Source organism: Nicotiana sylvestris, chromosome 10 (genome assembly GCF_000393655.2).
Source record: "Nicotiana sylvestris chromosome 10, ASM39365v2, whole genome shotgun sequence".
Classification (NCBI taxonomy): Eukaryota; Viridiplantae; Streptophyta; class Magnoliopsida; order Solanales; family Solanaceae; genus Nicotiana; species Nicotiana sylvestris.
Window position 1 is genome coordinate 14,229,189 of NC_091066.1, and position 11,616 is coordinate 14,240,804.

Here is an 11,616-nt window from a genome sequence, read left to right on the forward strand (position 1 = left end):
GAGTCTATTAGTTCCCTTTTCAAAAATGTTTAGTTTGTAATAGAATGTTTAAGAAATGAAAATTGAAAATTCCCAAAAAATTGTTCTTTATTTTTCGCATTTAATTTTCATGAACTACGCTTGGTCTGATTCGTGCGGGGTCGCGATACGTAGGCAATCATCATCGGATTCGATCGTAACCGTAAAGAGAAAAGCAAAAAGAGGGAAGAAAATAAAGGAAAAACAAAAGAAACAAAGAGCGGAAGAAAAATAAAAGGAAAAACCATGGCAAAAGAAAAAGGGAAAGCAGAAAATGAAGAAATCGGAGGGAAAAACAAAGTGGGAGAAAATAAAAGAAAAACAAAAGAAAGCTGGGATGACGCATGCAACCGTGCAAAACATGTAGAAATCCATTTAATTGTGTAGGTGCATCACACCCTAATATGAGATTACCTATCTGTTATTTGTCCAAAACTAACCATTTGCCAATTTCGATCTCTAGTCAGGTTTATAGAAACAGGTAGTTGGTTTTGTGGTAAACTGGCTTCGCACCACTACTTTACCAGATCTAAAGGTAGTACATAAATGTCATCAGAAATGACCCTACCAACAATCCCTATTTCGGAAGATAGCCCACTCTCGGGCATCCCGGCCTCAGAGTCCGCAGTGGCCGAAGAAAACAGAATCTTACGTCTGAGGGTAATGGAGATGTGGGACGCATGGACAAATGGAAAAGAACCACCGAGTGTCATCCCTGGATTTCCCGAGTTGTTCCCAAGACCAATGGGTACCTTTAACATTCCCATCAACCACCCGAACGTCCCGCTAGGACAACCTACTATATCCGCACATTTTGTAGGAGCAACTTCTGAGGTCCGACCCCAGGCATTCATACCCGGGACAGCTCCAAACATCTTCACTGTTCCACCATCTTCTGCTACAACACAGCCCGCAGTCCCAAGGCCTATGTTTGATCCATCAGCCTTCACTTATCAAACTCCTACTTACCAGCCAGAACTTCCTCCATACTCCGCATATGCTTACTGTCACGACCCAAACTGAAGGGCCATGACTAGCACCCGACCACACTTGCCGAGCACCAACGTACATTTCATCTAACCTTCATTATTATCTTTTAAGGCTGACGAGATCAATATAAATGGTAGACCTAGATCATGGACAACCAGCAATAAAATATGACGGCATGAACATACATAGCAGGGGATGACCAGACAATCAAGAAACTACGTATAAGGTATGAGCTACCTCGCTACTATGAAAGACTATACAACAAAAACTAGCCGACAAGGCATACCAAACTATACATGAGACGACACCTGTCTATGAGCCTCTAAAAGAACATAAGTGTTGCAACATAGCCGGAACAGGGCCCCGACATACCCATAATGTCTATAACAAAAATTACATACCAAGACCAAGGCAAGTCCGGAGAAGGGATCTCGCCAATCACCGCTGAACTGGACAGTCTACTGTGGTGGGGAGCTGCACCTGCCTGTCTATCAGGACCTGCAGCACGACATGCAGCGTCCACAAATAAAAGGACGTCAGTACGAATAAAGTACTGAGTATGTAAGGCAAGGAACCATAAATACGATCAGTAATGTAAGCAAGGATAGAGAATATACAACCTGTAACATCTTAGTACCTCTGAGGGCTACTTACATGAAATGCATGATACATATGTATAAATACATAAACCTTTAAAGCATTCGCCTCTGTGGGCATCATCATCATCATATCGTACCCGGCCATAATAGGCTCGGTAGAATCGTACCCGGCCACGTGGAGCTCGGTAAAACCCAACTGATCAGTGGTTGCACAATAGGTGCCGTACCCGGCCAACTATAGCGTGGCTTGGTAGAGTAAAATAGATACATATATATAATGCATGCTCGACTCATGGAATCACATTCTAAACCTTTCGGAGTGACGTAAGGTCGGTATCCTCTATACACGTTATTAGGACTAACTCTTCACTATGAACCTTATAAGATTTAGGAAGTACGAACAACATTGATAACATAAGAATAAGAGAAGTAACATTAACATCAATCGTTCCATAAGAGGGAAAACAATGTAAGTACTGCTAGCTTCTAAGAGTAGAGTATCTTGGAAGCTCGTTCATTACATTATGTACAATCGGAGTCGTGCAAAAGAAGGAAAGGGATAGCCTCACATACCTTGTATATACTGCCCCAATCTCAAGCTATGCAATTGTCAAAACTCCTTAGTCTACAATAAGAGAAACGATACTATCGTTATCATTTAAGCGTCATAACTATTATGTATCGACCACAACCTATTTTACGATGAAACGGACAGCACCTCCCCTATATATATGACCTCACACCATTCAAAACAGTCACCAAACAGCCCAAACAACATCAATAATAAACATATTGAGCCTCCCAAAATAGTCCACACACAGCCTAATCACTCCATACATACGACGACCACCGTAGTCGTGTCAAACAACCTGGAAATGTTACGAATAACTATCAGCCCATAACCCTACATATATATGGTGTTTCTCCACACCCTTCCTCCTCCAAAACTCCACAAGATAGTAGTAAAATACGCAGCCCAACAACAACGCAAAACAGTCCACAAAACAATAACATTACTACCAAGCCTTTCGATATATATCTCACAAGTTCTAGCTTCAATGGCTTAGCCGCAACTTGGATAATCTTAAATACATATAGAGTAAGAGGTTCCTTACCTTTATACAGAAAGAACAACTCCAATTTGACCTTAAATTTCCATGAAATATCCCTCCAATGCTGCCACAACAACAAAAAAGCGAAACTAGCGATCAATTAGTGTTTTTCGGCACTAGAATCACTTTAGAAGGCTTGAAATCACCTAGGATTGATATTAAGAACATGAGGGAGTATTTAAAGAACATAAACCCTTTAAAACAACCTCCCACACGAGCTGAAACGACACAAAAATGAGCAACAACAAGAAGAACAAGAGACTTACTAGCGCCACGGAATTTCCGACACTTGATTTGTGTTGTTTGCCCTTTTTTGGGTCTTGAATCTTGAGAGAACCTTGAGAGGATGTTCCTAGGGTTCTAAGGTCTGAAAATAGTGAAAATAAATGAATTAAAACGGGTTGGAGTCATCCTATATAAGTCCAAATATCTTAAACCGACTTAGTGGGCCCCATAGAGAGGTGCTTGGCGCAGTCTCGCGAAAACGCGAATATCTCTCTACTCCGAGATTGTATAGATGAACGGTTTAATGCGTTGGAAACTAGACTCCTAGATATTTAATTTGGTTGGTATATCACCCCGTAATTCCTTGTAAATTATGAGAAAAGATTAGAAACATTTGACCCAATGTTTAAGTAAAATTATGAACCTAAGTTGCGACAACTTTTGTCGACTTTTGTTTCATAACTCGTTTGACTTCAAGACTTATGATACGGATATTATATGATTAAAATACCTTAATAAATGACCTCTTGAGTGTATTAAGCACCGCTAGATTACCTGAAAATACGAGTTACAACATCCTTGATTCGTTTAACTTCTAATACTGGTTAATCACCCTTATACACTCTTGTATCACTTAAGACCAATAGGATTGACTTCTTATCCTCTAAAAGATAATTCCTTCTTGGATTTATGTTAACTAATATATGGCATGAACTAACACATGTGGATATGGGTTGTAACACTTACCCTCAGCCACCACCATATGAGTTTACACCGGGGCAAGAAAAAACCCCTAAAGCCCCAGATCAAGATGAGATGGCCAGGAAAATGAGGACCTTGAACAGAGATAAAAGAAAATGCAAGGTTTGAGCGGGCCAAAGAGTGTCTCTTATACAGATTTGTGTATGTTTCCGCATGTACACTTGTCGTTAGGGTTCAAAACACCAAAATTTGAAAAGTATGACGGGCACGGCGACCCCATTGCTCATTTGAAGAAATATTGTAATCAGTTACGGGGGGCTGGTGGCAAAGAAGAATTGTTGATGGCATATTTCGGGGAAAGCTTAATCGGCATAGCTTCATAGTGGTATATGGATCAGGACATATCTCGATGGCACATTTGGGACGATCTTGCCAGAGATTATGTTCGACAATTTCAGTACAACATAGACATTGCACCGAATACGAATTCTTTGACAAATCTAAGGAAAAAGCCCTCAGAAAGCTTCAGAGAATATGCCATTAAGTGGCGCAAACAAGCATCAAGAGAGTGAAGCCTCAAATAGATGAGGTAGAGATGGTCACTGTCTTCCTACAAGCCCAAGTGCCCGATTACTTCCAGAACATGATGTCGGCCATGGGAAAGCCTTTCGCAGAAGCAATTAAAATCGGGGAAATGGTTGAAAATGGTCTGAAAACGGGTAGAATCTTGAGCCAGTCGGCCATAAGAGCGATCTCCCAAGCCATCCAAGGCGGGTCTGAAGGAATCGCCAAAGGGAAAAAGAAAGAAGAAACAGTCATGGCAGCATCAGGAGGAAGGATATATCGGGATCATAGACCGGTGTTATCCGAAAGAACCCCTCAACACTACTATCCTCACAATGATATGGCCTACGCTCCCTCCCCTTATGCGGTCATGAATGCTCAACCTTTCGGCCGACTGCAACCACAAGCCAACCGAAATACACCTCCATTCCAATGAAACCAACCTCCTTACTAGAACCAATATAATCCCCGACCACCACAAAATAACTTTCGCCGCCGGGAACCACCTAGGAGGCCCAACTTTACACCAATCGGTGAACCCTACTCCACCTTGTTCTCTAAGCTTGTCCAGATGGATTTGTTGCAGCCTATTCCCCAAAACAGGCAGAATCCGGAATCTCCAGCTTACCAACGAGGTGTCCACTGTGCTTATCATTCAGTAGTTGAGGGGCATAGAACTGATAACTGCTGGACCTTGAAGAAAGCTGTGGAAGATTTGATTGAACAAGGAAAAATAGTGTTGAGGGATGAAAAAGCTCCGAATGTGACCAATAATCCATTGCCCGCTCGTAACAACAGGCCGGTAATCGGGATGATCTGTGAGGACAAAGAGTTCGATCCCACCTTGAAAGCTATAATTGCTATTGCTGATGCAGAAAGAAAACCTAAAGCAACCCCGAAGCAGGAGAAAGGGGGAAAGAAGACTAAAACTATCAAGATTGAACTTGAAAAGAATGTTGAAACAAAGGCAGAGATGGCGCCTCCGAAAAAAGAGGTTCTCTATATTCTGCGAGGTCGCCAAGAAAAGCCGTTAGTCGTGGGTATTCCAAAGAAATTTAAAGTGCAAAAAGGGAACACTAGCGTATGTGCCAAAAGGAGCCTATGTGGTCCGGGGGACGATTAAATTGCCTCGGCTGAACGAGCCAGTGGTTATCGGACGCGTGCCATATAAGCCAATAACGGACCCGTCTGTGGTGCCATGGAATTATCAACAGACGTTGGTTACATACAAAGGTAAAGAAATCACGGGAGAACCTCCGGGAAATACCTTCGCTAGGAAATATTCAGATGTACAAGAGGTGAACAATGCCACACAGAAGTGCTTTCCACCCAAGAAGCCTGTAAGTGCTGAGGAGGCAGAGGCTTTCTTCCAGAAAATGAAGATGCCTAATTATGAAGTGGTGGATCAGTTACGCAAGTACCCTGAACAAGTGTCTATGCTATCTTTGTTAAAGAGATCTGCCGAGCATCATAAGACCCTAGTGAAAACTCTAAATGAGGCGTATGTGCATGCTGAGACTTCAGTTGAACAACTCGAAAGAATGGCAGAAAGGTTCTTTGTTGTTAGTTAAATTTCCTTTAGTAAGAACGATTTGCCTCCAGAGGGAGCGGCTCACAACAAAGCTTTACATCTCACTATCAAGTGTGAAGTTTTTTATGTCAAGCGAGTAATGGTGGATGGGGGTTCGGGTGTTGACATTTGTCCACTCTCTACACTGCAGAGAATGGAAATCGGGACTGGAAAGATTCGTCCCAATAACATCTGTGTAAGAGCTTTTGATGGCATTAAGAGGGATACCGTCGGAGAGATAGATCTGGTGTTAACCATAGGCCCGGTGGATTTCGAGGTGACCTTCCAAGTGTTGGACATGGATACATCTTACAAATTTCTCCTAGGAAGGCCTTGGATCCATGCCGCGGGGGCTGTACCTTCCACCCTTCACCAAATGGTAAAGTTCGAGTATGAAGATCAGGAAATTGTAGTCCACGGAGAAGACTAGCAGTCTATTTATCGGGACCCATTTCTCCCATGTTTGGAGGCTAGGGAGGGAAGTGAACACATTATTTATCAAGCTTTCAAAGTTGTAGTGGTGGACCAGTACGAAGAGTGGAGCCCTTGCCCCCAACCTTTCCTATCTAATGCTTCAATCATGGTGGCAAAAGAGATGATCAAACATGGTTTCAAGCCGGGAAAAGGATTGGGAAAAGCTCTACAAGTACTACCGGAGCCAATAACCCTACCCACAACAGAAAAGTTTTTCGGGATAGGTTTCCACCCTACCCCAGAAGAGGAAGATTGGGCGGATGAGAGGAAAAGGGAAGGATGGGTCTTGCCATAGCCATTGCCACATCTATATCAGACCTTTGTCAAGCCAAAATACAGCGATAATGAAGATGATGAGGACTTCATGGTCGAAAAAATGAAAGATATATGTGGAGCTATGAGGCAAATGCTTTATGAAACCAACATGGTTCAGCTAGGGGAAGGTACTAGCACCGCTGAGGTGCTCTACATGGGACCAAATGCTAAACTCCAAAATTGGAAAGCTACACCATTCCCGATCAGGCGGGAGTCCGGGTAGACTTGTCCTGCCACTTTTTCTACATCACGAGTTACCCCAGGGTGTGACTCGGATGTTTGTTCCTTAAGTTTCCTGTCTTTGAATTCCTGAATGTAAACCCTGTTATCTTCCTAATCCCAAGAAATGAAATCAATATTTCATCATTTATTCTCTTTATTCTTTCTGATTTTTGCTATTTTTCTCTTTTATTTCTTCTTTTCAGTTATAATAATGCGGCTTTAAATAACATGACATGCTTGCGGACTTCACGCCCAGTTCCAAACATATTTTTTAATTGTGAAATCATGAACCAAGAACCGGAATATGATGAAGAAGAGGCTTTTAGGGAAAATCGAGAACTGGAACAATTTGAGAATAAACCTAAGCCGAACTTGAATGATACAGAACCAGTTAATTTGGGAACTTCTGAAGAAATTTGGGAAACAAAAATAAGCATTCACACTGATGAGAAAACGCGGGATGCAATAATTCAACTTTTGTTTGAGTTTAAAGACGTGTTTGCTTGGTCATACGATGATATGCCAGGATTGAGTGTCGATCTAGTGGTGCATAAATTGCCAATTTACCCTGATTGTCCTCCAGTTCAGCAGAAACAAAGGAAGTTTAAGACTGATATCAGTGATAAGATTAAAGAAGAAGTCACAAAACAGTTGAAAGCAGGGGTAATTCGGGTGGTCCAGTACATACGTGGCTGGCTAATGTAGTTCCCATGCCAAAGAAAGATGGGAAAACCCGGGTGTGTGTGGATTACCGAGATTTGAATAAGGCAAGTCCTAAAGACAATTTCCCTTTGCCCAACATCCACATCTTTACTGATAACTACACCAAACACGAGATACAGTCCTTTGTGGATTGTTACGAAGGATATCACCAGGTGTTGATGAATGAAGAAGATGTCGAGAAAACAGCTTTCATTACACCCTGGGGCGCTTATTGTTATCGGGTCATGCCATTTGGGTTGAAGAATGTCGGGGCAACTTATATGAGAGCTATGACCACCATTTTCCATGATATGATGCATCAAGAGATAGAGGTGTATGTGGACGACATGATTATCAAGTCCAGAACTCAGGATGATCATGTTCAAGACATGAGGAAATTTTTCGAAAGGTTGCGCAAGTATGATTTGAAGCTGAATCCGGCTAAATGTGCCTTCGGAGTCCCATCAGGAAAACTTCTGGGCTTTATAGTCAACATGAGAGGTATCGAGTTAGATCCAACAAAGATAAAGGCTATCCGAGATCTACCTCCTTCGAGAACTAAGAAAGACGTGATGAGTTTATTGGGCAGGTTAAATTATATCAGTCGGTTCATTGCTCAACTGACTATCACATGTGAGCCCATATTCAAGCTATTGAAGAAAGATGCAGCAATCAAATGGACATCTGAATGTCAAGAGGCTTTCAACAAAATCAAGGAATATCTGTCGAACCCTCCAATTTTGGTCCCACCAGAGTCTGGGCGACCTCTTTTCTTGTACCTGATAGTGTTGGAGAATTCTTTTGGTTGTGTCCTCGAGTAACATGATATAACCGGCAAAAAATAGCAAGCAATTTACTATCTGAGTAAGAAGTTCACTAGCTACGAGGCCAAATATACTTTGTTGGAGAGAACGTGTTGTGCCTTGACGTGGGTTGCTCAAAAGTTGAGACATTATCTTCAAACTCATACTACTTATCTCATAACCAGGTTGGATCCTTTGTAGTACATATTCCAATAACTGATGCCCACTGGAAGACTAGCAAAATGGCAAATCTTGCTCACTGAATTTGACATAGTCTACGTTACTCGCACGACAATGAAAGCCCAGGCGTTGGCATATCATTTGGCTGAAAACCCGGTTGACGAAGAATACCAAACGTTGAGCACATACTTTCTAGATGAAGAGGTAAACACAATAGAAGTAGTCCCTGAGGACGCTCATGCTTGGAAAATGTTCTTCGATGGGGCAGTGAACGGCAAAGGTGTAGGGATTGGGGCAATTTTGATCTCACCTACTGCTCAGCATTATCCGGCTACAGCTAGGCTCCGGTTCTTCTTCACGAACAATACTGCTGAATATGAAGCCTACATCATGGGCATGAATATGGCGATTGACCAAGATGTTGAAGATTTATTGATCATAGGGGATGCAAATTTGATTATCCGGCAAGCCTAGGGAGAGTGGGAAACTCGAGATGTCAAACTTATTTCTTATCGGCAGCATGTGGAAGGTCTCGGCAAATGATTCAAATCGATACAATTCAGGTACATCCCTCGGTGCCACAATGAGCTAGCTGATGCACTTGCTACTTTAGCCTCGATGTTGCCTTATCCAGGAAATGCCTACATCGATCCCTTGGAAATCCAAATCAGGGAAAGGCATGGTTACTGTAATGCGATTGAAGCAAGGCCAAACGTCCAGCCATGGTACCATGATATTAAGAGGTTTTTGAAAACACAAGAGTACCCCGAACATGCTACTGGATATCAAAAGAGGGCCATTAGGCGGCATGCGAGTGGTTTCTTTATGAGTGGTGAGGTCTTGTATAAAAAAACCCCGGATCTCAATTTATTGAGATGTGTTGACGCTGAGGAAGCTAGAAGAATCATGCAGGAAGTGCACGCAGGAGTGTGTAGACCTCATATGAACGGGTATGTCCTGGCAAAGAAAATACTTCGAGCTGGGTATTATTGGATAACTATGGAAAAAGATTGCTTCAACTTTGTCTGGAAATGTCATCAGTTTCAGGTGCACGGAGATCTGATTCATGCACCTCCAATAGAATTACATCCCATGTCAGCACCTTGGCCTTTTGTCGCCTGGGGTATCGATGTCATTGGTCCGATCGAGCTGAAAGCTTCAAATGGGCACAAATTCATATTGGTTGCTATTGATTACTTCACAAAGTGGGTAGAAGCCATCACTCTCAAAACATTCACTAAGAAAGTTGTAGTGGATTTTGTACACTCGAACCTTATTTGTCATTTCGGCATTCCTGTAACTATTATCACAGACAATGTGGCGAACCTGAATAGTCGTTTGATGGAGGAAGTATGCGAACAGTTCAAAATAATGCATAGAAACTCCACTCCTTATCGGCCCAAGGCCAATGGCGCTGTTGAAGTAGCGAATAAGAACATCAAGAAGATTTTGAGAAAGACAATCCAGAGTTCCAGACAGTGGCATGAACAGTTACCTTTTGCCTTACTGGGATATCGCACTACAGTGTGCACATCGGTAGGAGCAACCCCGTATTTGCTGGTTTATGGAACCGAGGCTGTGATACCGGCAGAGATGGAAATTCCTTCGCTCCGGACAATTGTTGAAGCAGAGATCGAAGATAGTAAAAACTTGATTGGAACAGTTGACTTTGATTTATGAGAAACGGATGGCCGCAGTTTGTCACGGGCAGTTGTACCAACAAAGAATGGCTTGAGCCTATAACAAGAAAGTACGGCCAAGGAAATTTGCAGTAGGGCAGTTGGTATTGAGGCGAATTCTTCCTCATCAACAGGAAGCAAAAGGAAAGTTTGCTCCTAACTAGAAGGGTCCATATATCATTAGAAAAATACTGCCCAGAGGAGCATTATACTTGGGTGACATTGAAGGAAACGATCGCGAAGCAGCTGTGAACACGGATGCAGTAAAAAGGTACTATGTCTAAGCTTGCTTCAGGTGGCGTCTTTGCGCAATTGAGATGACGATGGCTTTTGTTCCCGCTACCCAAAATAAACATTTGCAAACCCATTTGAGCCAGTTATTTTTCTTTGATTACCCTCTTTGGAACCCGAAAGTAAAAAAAATAAAATATAATATATATATATATATATATATATATATATATATATATATATATATTATTTACTTGAACTACGTCTGACTTGATTCCGAAAGGATACGTAGGCAGCCTCTCCTTGGGGTTCAATCATACCAGAACAAAAATCCAAATTTCCTCGAAATGGAAACTGGGGCAGATGTTATAATGTTCAACCATGACCCCGTCCAAATGGTTCCAAAGTTGTAATTTTGTCCACAATTATTTTTCCCAAAACCCGGTACAAGTCCTTCATATCAATGGCTAAAGGCGTGGGAATGGAGAAACATCATTGAAAACCGATGCATTCTAAATTGAGAGAAATAAAATGAGAGAGTCTTATCGGTGAAAACCTTCGGGCACCATGAGGCGACGAGAGTAGAGATATCAAAAATGAGAGAGTCTGCTTAGTGAAAACTCATAAAGAGCACTATCGGGCGACGGTGAGAAGAGAAATGAGAGAGGTCGACTAGAGAAAACCTGCAAAGGGCGCTGTCGGCCGAAAAGGGGATATTTCATCACTAAAAGTCATGGCAAGGTTCCCTGGTTTGGAGAACATGGATCAGTTGGTTCATGAGAAACTAGAAGTTGGTGCGGGTTGGGCATCCAGTCCAAGAAGCATGTCATGTCAGTTTGAAGCCAATATGCTCCCCAGATAAGTCCTTCTTTTCCCTTGAAAGGGACGCTTCTATTTAAAATTCATTATTCTGTTCTCTGTTTACCTTTCCTTGAATCCCTTTCGGCGTAACTCTGAATTCTGAAACTGTTACAAAGAAAAGGTGGCAGGACCGGCTTCACAGGGCTCCGCCCGGCAAGAGTCAAAGAAAATACCCAACCTCAGTGGTGCGTCAGTCCAATCCCGACTGACCATGGTGGTTGATTTGCTTCCAAAATAATAGACATTAGAAAAAGGCAAAGGTATGAAAAGCAGAATGAGGTGGAAAAAACTAGAACCCACACGAGCAAGTCATCATGAAATCCAAAGGTTGAACCCAGTCAATGTGAAAGAGATTCACACTCAAGATCA

General features: G+C 42.2%; 1 protein-coding gene across 1 annotated transcript; it reads left to right on the plus strand.

Moving 5' to 3' along the window:
* The first annotated feature begins 5,880 nt into the window (after window positions 1-5,880).
* On the plus strand, window positions 5,881-6,210 carry LOC138879026 (uncharacterized). Its single transcript, XM_070158599.1, has one exon. The coding sequence runs from the start codon at window positions 5,881-5,883 to the stop codon at window positions 6,208-6,210; it is 330 nt and encodes a 109-aa protein (XP_070014700.1).
* Window positions 6,211-11,616: the final 5,406 nt, after the last annotated feature.